Source organism: Solanum pennellii, chromosome 6, assembly GCF_001406875.1.
Source record: "Solanum pennellii chromosome 6, SPENNV200".
Classification (NCBI taxonomy): Eukaryota; Viridiplantae; Streptophyta; class Magnoliopsida; order Solanales; family Solanaceae; genus Solanum; species Solanum pennellii.
The window spans coordinates 43537929-43546275 of record NC_028642.1 but is presented as its reverse complement, the minus strand read 5'-3'; the positions used below and the strand labels follow the sequence as shown (position 1 = coordinate 43546275).

Here is an 8347-nt window from a genome sequence, read left to right as displayed (position 1 = left end):
CCGATCCCCTAATACTACGTGTCGGTTCGTGACACCCGATCCCCTAATACTACGTGTCGGTTCGTGACACCCGATCCATTATCCTCGTTCTTTTAGTTCATCAAGCCTTCCTTTATACCAAGGCATCATCATTAATAGAGTGAATTTAAGGTTTTTAAGATTCTACAGTATCATCATTAAAATCCATCACAATTACAAAATCACATCATGCAACCACACAATTAAGCATATAGAAGACTTTACAATATCACCCAATACATATCATTCACTATTTAGAGTTTACTATCACATAGCATAAACCATAACCTACCTCCACCGAAGAATCTTGATCAAGCAAGCTATCTCCCCAATGTCCTTGCTGTCTCTTCGTTCTTCTCTCTCTCGCTCGTTCTCTCTTCTTTTCTTTTTTAAATTTTCTCTTCTTCCAACCCTTTTTCTTTTACCCTAATTATCAAATAATTAAGTATAAAGGATGATAAAAGTAACCCACCATTTATTTCAAGGTTATCTCCTTTAACCCCCAAGTAATTAAATTATTAATATTAACCCACTAATTTTATAATTATAAGCATGAATAGTCCAAAACACCCCTTTAAAACTTTAGCAGAAATCCGACCCAGGTGGAATTACGCCACTCGTGACGGCCCGTCGTACCTGCGACGGTCCGTCCTGCACGTCCGTCACAAAGTTCAGAGACTCAATTTCACCCAAAGCTCTGTGACGGTCCGTCGTGGCTACGACGGTCCGTCCTGCACGTCCGTCGTGAGGTTCAGAGAGTTGATCCCAGTACCCAATTTTTCAGAGTTTAAGTGTTTTGGAACGATGACCCCCCGACGGTCCGTCGTGCCCATGACGGTCCGTCGCAGGATCCGTCGACCCAGTCAGTTATTATCAGAAATAAACTCTACTGCTCGAATCGACTAAACAGGTCGTTACATAAAAATTGTCTAAGAGTGTTGTTAGAGGTTCTGCATTTTGAAGGATATTGCTTGGTGAGTGATTACATAATCATTTTCTTCTTTGGGTTAGATAAGTTTGACGCTACCTTGATGGGCATCCGGTGTCTAAAGATCATATTTTTATAACTTAAACTCGTGAAAGATTGTATTGTGAAAGGAAATCTTAATAAGATCTATCATGGTTTGTGCATTATGAGTGTGTGGTGGCTAGTTCAATTTCACTTCTAGTGGTAGGTGTTATTGATGAATCTTATTATGGTTGTGTGAAAAAAAATCATCATGGTGATTATGTTATAATCCAGAGTGTTTCAGTTTAGGTAGGGTACTTTGTGGCTTGATAAAAACTTGATTCGAAAGTTCAGTTCTTAATAGCTAATCTTGAGAAATGGTCTTAAGGAGGAGGCCACTTGGAAATATGAATACCGACTGGTAGGTCATAACTAAGCTTTTGATAACGTTGGTTATTCTTCCTTCCTCTTTCTTGTGTTAGAGGACCAACATAGTTTTTAGTGATGGATAATGTAATGACCCTGAAGTCATTTTTGGCAATTTTTACAAAATTATCGTTTTACCCATCTCGGTAGTTGCCCTGAGTCACTTTTGATCAATTTGTGAAGTTGGGTTGAAAAATTTGAGCTATTTGTTAATTACGATTTTTAGTAGACGAGTGATTTTAAATAATTAATTTTTATTAGGTAGTGGTTAATGGGACAAGTACATATATATATAATCTAAGTAATACCCTAATATCACTTTAGATCATAAATCTTTTGAAAAAAAGAAGAAGAAGAAAACCTCCCGGAGAAACGTCGCAGCTTCAACACAACCAAAGCAAAGTGACTAACTTGCACCAAGTAAGAACTAATCAAGTATTGGTTAATGTTTTTGTACATATGCATGAATTTGATATTATATTACATTCTCAATGATGAGTGCTGAGAGAGGAAATAAGACAAGTTGACTTGAATAGGATTGTTGTTCATGTGGATCTTTGAAATTGGTGTGGATATTTTTCTTAAATGGTAAATTATGGCTATGATTGGGTAGTGATGACAATAATTAGTATCTAACTAGTTATCATTGGAAATTATACATATAGAATAGGCTAAGGTTATGTATGTTTCTTTTATTACAGTTAAAGTTACTGGACATGTTTTTGTTCAAATTTTAGTTTGAGAAAGCGGCTAGGCCACTGTCACTTGCGTGATTGTAATTTGAAAGACATTGTGAAAAAAAATATATTGTAAATTAAGTAGTAATAAACCTAAAAACTATGAAATATAATCTTAAAATGAGTAAATCATTGGAAACTATAGTATTTTGATAATTCTTTTTAATATAATGTATGTCAGGTTTAGATATTGACTTTGAAGGTTACTGGTGGCTTAATCCTTTGTTGTGTAAGAATTTTTACCATGGTTATTACACTAAGATCCAAGTTTGATATATTAACATGTGTAATTGAATATTGGGTGTATTATGTTCAGAGGAACATCCACATGCATCCGTGAGGGTGCACGTGCACTCGGTAACTTTTAGAAAATAATCGTATATATATGTATAGCTAGTGGATAAATGATTATATAATTAATTGTGCACACTTACAAAATAAAGTGTTTATGTGAATTGGTTGAAAGTGTTCCTGTCAAAAGAGCAATTGCGCAAGTTTGAATCCCACTAGAGGCAACCTTTTTTTGGCTTTAAAATCAGCTTTTACTTTAGCGTTAAACCTTTTTTGTGGTGAGTTCTTAGAGTTTTAGTAGTGCCCCCCCCCCTCCCCTATCTTTGAATCATGGGTTCGCCTATGATTATATTATATGAAAACTATTAGGTTTATAGTATTTGGAGAACTTGAAACTTAACTCTAGACTTGAAATTTTAAAGTATGAGGATAGACATGATAATTGACATCAAAATTTAGGAACTTGACCTCACCTGACTATGAGTTCATCCAAATCTGGACTAGACTACAATTTTTTAAGTCACTACTCAAAAATTTCTGACCCAAATACTTTTCCCGTTGGCTTTTATATAACGACGGGAACACGTCGTTACAAAATTCAATTTGGAACAAAAACATTATATTCTCAAATATGAAAATTCTTGCACCACACTTCCGGACGTTTATGATTGCGCGAGACAGCCCTTTAGTAACGACGGATCAAGTCATTATACTGAGCCATTTTTATTCACATATATTACTTGCCTTTATTTTTTCAAATAAATATGTGACACGACGTGCTTCAAATATATTCTACTGACACATTTAGAATTTGATATGTTAAAGTATGTAAAGTTCAAACTCATAATACAAAATTAAGAGACATAATATGTTGGAGACAAAATTACGAATAACAAGATATCTTTAATAAAAATCATTGCAGATTACATGTAGTACGTACCATTATTGTTATAAAATAACATAAAAAAGTTTAAAGCACACATAATAATGTGGATCTAAAGTTTCATTTTATTGCATAGGGTTTCGATAAAAGATATTATGTGAAGATGATATTTATGAAGCACGAATATTAGCTATCTGCATCCTTAGATGGGAATTTGTACAGAGAGCGAAGCTCCATTTTCTAGCTGCTTGAATTAGACATTTAAGAAATCCTCAGCGGTGTATAAAAACAGGCAAACTTGGCTATGTGCTCTGCATTGTATTGGTCCACGTACTCCCACCAACCTCTATTTCTAGACTCGTCCATTTGATCTATATATATTTGTATAAATATGATATGAGTTGTACACAATGTTATTGTAGTTGTATCAAATTTTAAAAAAACTAAAACTTTATACAAAATTGATGCAATTTTATGCATATTTCATATCAAATTTATACATGACATAGTGAGACGCATTTGGAGCGTAATTTTTTCCACATAAATTTAACATAAAATTTATACAGATAAATACATATTTCAAATAGCCTTTATACATGAAATTGTGAGCGAAATTCTAAATTTTTGAGGGGCATTTAAAGTGTGATTGAGTATATAATTTTAAGGCCTAACTCATCGGTGGCCCCTTAAAATTGGCACGGACTTTCACTTAGACGCTTCAACTAGACGATGTTCATTTTAAAATTAATAAGATGTTGTGTTACACTCGCGAATGACGTGTAAAGTGACAAATTAGACGAGGACATGTGTTATTTACATAAAAAATAATTCTTAAATAATTATTTTTGAAAAAAATAAAAAGTAACCGATAAATCATTGACATATAAATTTTTGACCAATAATGTTTTTTGAAAAAGATTTAAACCAATTATCCCCTATGCCCCCACCCCCATTGTCTTCTCCAAGTATATATATTTGGGCACCCATTTCCTTTGATTTCCTTCTTCAAATACCGATATTTCTTTTTCCCAATATTGGAATCACACCAACCAAAAGTACAATTCAGACGTAAATATGACTGACTCTTTCCAAATACATAAAGTGATAGCCCTTTAAAATGAGTATTTTTGTAGGTAAAAAATGTAATTAATAACCTTTTAAATGAGTATTATGGAGGACCCGTCAATTTATGATTTTCTTGGATGCATTTTCATCGTACTGTTGCTTCACTTTGAGTAATTTCAACCCGGGCAGATTGAGTTATGATCCCAGTTCAATCCATCCTAACTCCATTTTGACACGCGTAAGTTGAAAGGTAACTTAAGCAATAGAAAGAAATGGAAATACACAAGTTATAAACAAAATGGATGATTTTACATGACTCTTGTGCTACACCTTGATGCTCCATGGTGGCGTATAATTTGTTATGTAAATGAAGGTAGAGGCTCATACATTTGATTGACGCTAGGGAGATAATTTGTATCTTACAGAAGATAAAGCTTCTAGCAGCCATAAGAGGGTAGTTAAGAGGCTTCGAGGCAAACAGCCTTGAATCTTGATCTTGGTATTTTATGAAGCAAAGACGGAACAACTCCAGAACTTAAAGAATATACTATTGTAGTTCCAGGAAGCCTCTGGGTTGACGATTAATTTGTTAAAGAGTGAAATCATCCTGGTAAGTGGACTGGATGAACAACAGAATACTCTTTTAAGTTTCTGTATAAAAATCAATCACTAGATCAGAGCAGTACCACTATATCCTGTATAAAAATGTTTTCGCCATAAGAGAATTTGAAGGTATTCTATGTGGCTCTACTAGGAAAATAGCTATAGATGTTTGGGATAGAAGACCATGCATTGATCGAAGAAAATACAGAATGTACATAGAGGGATGGAGAACAAATCAGAGACAACGCCACGCTCCTCCCCCCATGGAAGAGTATTATAAAAAATTGGGACGATGTCCAGTGTAAGCCAGGAGATGGTATGAGACTCCATTTTAGGAAACAAAGATGGTGTCCGAACATTTCATTATGTGAAGTTTTTCAACTTGATTACAATATCAAGGCGACAGACAGCTATAGTAAATCAACTTGGTGATCAACAGAGGCGATATTATGGGATCTAAAACTGGAAGAAACTTGCAAGATTAGAAGTATGAGGATTTAACACAGTAATCTAATTCCTTTTCAGGCAAAGGATTAATTTCATGGGCAGGGTTAGGTGGATACACGAAAAGCAAGACAATGACAATATCAGATGAGGAGAAAAAGGAGTTTCATCATCAACTGTATAAATCCCGAGAATACCAAGAAGTATCTTAATTTCTATGGTCTGTGCTGGTGCTTCATGTGTAAGAAAGGGGGTGAGGATGTCAACCACTTGTACTTCGTCGTCCAATTGGGCACAACCTTTTGTGCATGATCAGGGAAATATTTAAAGTTCAATGGGTAATGTCAGGGATGATAAAGGAATCGGTACTATGATGGAAATTAAAAAGAAAAAACTGAAGACGAGAATGGTGACAACATGAAGGGTAAGGAAGCAGAGGGTTCTTGATGGAAGAGAAAACTCTTATGAACATATTGGGGTAACTCTTTTGTTTCTATTATATCTTCAGCATGCACCTTTGAGATTCCAACCTCATCTAGTGGCAATACTAAGTCATTAAGTCTCTAGCCTCAGGGATGACGCAGGCACTTGTTGTGCTAAATGGAGTTAGTCGTATAAGTGAAAGTTGCCAAGTAAGAATATCTAGGATATCTTTATGAGGTACCAAAAATAGGGTCTACTTCAGATCGAGAAGCATCTATAGATAATTAAGACTACTAGAATACAGGAATATACAAGTACTGTGTTTGATATTTTTAAAGAAAATAGAAAGACTAAGAATGAGCAGAAGTACCCATTAGATTTCAGAAACTGGAAAGAAATGTTTGATACAAATGATCAACTTTACTCTAAGTAAACCTGGTATACCATTTACATGAGCGAAAGCTGTCATCATACCACCAGGAACTGCCACGAAATGTATAAATAAGCAACGGCAATAACATTGCTTCCTAAGAAAAGTACCTACTATCTGCTGTACAGACAAGATGCCACAATCTCAGCAGCCATATCTTTTTCTAAAAGCTTATCATCAAAAAATTCCTCCACGACGGTAAATCTCTGAGCTAGATTATCACTTCCAACAAGGGCAACACCACATTCTTGACCACATTCGAGAAAAGCGTCTACCTAAGTCATTATATTGGAGTGAAAATTTCTCACATTTGATGAACATGATAACATGAAATGTATTACTTCTTTAGGTAAAATAACAGAGAAATTATACCTCGATCATTCAAATGCATCAGCTAAATCTTCTTCTTCTTGTTTCAGGAACAATTTCGCTATCTAAATCTGAAAGCCTTGAGAAACCACTCAGGTTTTCCATCTGAAGTGTTGCATCAGTAACTTCATTTGATTGTGAAGAGGAAGGAAGAGATACAACAGAGCTTGCCTCTGCAATTGAATCCAGAGTCTGATGCTCTGATCGTATGATAGCAGCGTCACTTCTGAGAGAATTACCTTCATCATGACCAATAGGTGAAACTTGCAAATTGCTTATTTCATGAATGCGATCTGTAATTGACGTTGTAATGTCCTCAAACAGCCTCTGTACATTTCCTAATTCCGATGAAAGAGAAGCCGCGCCCTCTAATAATACCCTCGAAAACACTCGGGAGCGTGGTCGCTGGCTGCCAGTGGCCTCAGTATTTTGCAAGTCGTGAGAGCCGCTCAGAGAAGTTGAACTAACGGCACCAGTGTGTAGTTGCTGTGGGTTATGGCCTAATCCAATACTATTCCTAATTCTCCTAAGTGCTTCAGCAACTGGTATATGAGACAATCCCCGAGTGACACGCTGCTGTCTAACACTCTCGACTCTATTTGCTTTTGGCCTTGGTGGTAATTCGAAAGCAGAGTGGACTTGGTTGGAGCAGTAACTGTTGGCATTGCCATAAATTGGAGTAATATTTGCATCAGTGACCTCTCCCTTGCACTCAGGGCACTCTTTTGTAGTTGAATCAACATAGGGTAAGTTATAAAAGCATGACCAGCAATATAAATGGCCACAACAAGTCAAAATAGGTTCTTTTGCAATATCAAAACAAATATTACAGTCAAAGAAACTTGGACCATTCTTATCAACTTTCTTAACCACTACATCCATCTCCAATGCCTTTGCTACTAAATGGGATCTATCTCTTTTGCATCCTTTTCCCTTGCCTAGACAATTGTGATGTTGAACAGAATCAGGAGCAGAATTATCAGCCGCAGAATTATGAACCTGACGCCACCTAGCTGCAACAGCCTCGAGGTGAAGAATTCTTTGTTCTATCCTAGAATTGGGCGAAGACCCTAATCCTAAAGCAGAAGACTCCATAGGTTCGTGGTTCAAATCAAGATCCATTACTATAGCATTGATCAAATCATCGTCCATCAAGGGTATACGCTGCCTTTCAAGTCTGTTTCAGAAAGGGGAAAAACACAAACACATAAGTACATCTAAAGGTGAAGATAGATAAGAAAAAAAAAACAAAAAACCTGCATAAATGAGATGATGGATGTATCTATACACTGATTTAGTATGAGTTGTAAAATCGGCTTTGCTTGACGAGAGACGAGAAAGATTGGGCAGAACGGTGGGAGCGGGAGCGGGGCGGAGACAAGAAGCCGCCGACTCTATGCTTCCCTTACTAATATATGTGTGTCAATAACCAGGTCAACATGCCTACCTGGCACTTCAAACATATCTTTTGTAATGTCTTTTTAATTTATTTCTTTTATTATTTAGAGTTCTAGACTAGTTTTTCTTTCATTTTTTTGACTTAATTTAAGTCATTTTAAATTTATTTTAAGTCATTTTGATCTTTCAAACACTTTCTTATTTATTTTAATTTGTCAAACACTTTAAGTCAAAATTGATTTAAACGTGGGTTTGTCCAACTAAAAGTCAATGTAAACACCCTCTTAATCATTTACTAATATATATATATA

At 35.6% G+C, this 8347-nt stretch overlaps 1 protein-coding gene across 3 annotated transcripts; it reads right to left on the bottom strand.

Annotated features, from left to right (window-relative positions):
- Positions 1–6195: 6195 nt before the first annotated feature.
- On the bottom strand, positions 6196–8087 carry LOC107021636 (E3 ubiquitin-protein ligase RMA1-like). 3 transcript variants are annotated; one of them, XM_015222335.2, is made up of 3 exons: positions 7927–8087; positions 6642–7815; positions 6196–6544 (listed from the first exon to the last, which is right to left on the bottom strand). In XM_015222335.2, the coding sequence occupies exon 2, from the start codon at positions 7788–7790 to the stop codon at positions 6660–6662; it is 1131 nt and encodes a 376-aa protein (XP_015077821.1). In that variant the 5' UTR covers positions 7791–7815; positions 7927–8087; the 3' UTR covers positions 6196–6544; positions 6642–6659. The 3 variants fall into 3 exon arrangements, with proteins under 3 accessions (XP_015077821.1, XP_015077823.1, XP_015077822.1); XM_015222337.2 differs by having other exon boundaries at positions 6196–6540; XM_015222336.2 differs by having other exon boundaries at positions 7895–8064.
- Positions 8088–8347: the final 260 nt, after the last annotated feature.

What these genes read in the sequence shown, in the direction of transcription:
- LOC107021636 (XM_015222335.2), bottom strand. Translation starts at nt 7,790, where the DNA reads ATGGACGATGATTTGATCAATGCTATAGTAATGGATCTTGATTTGAAC.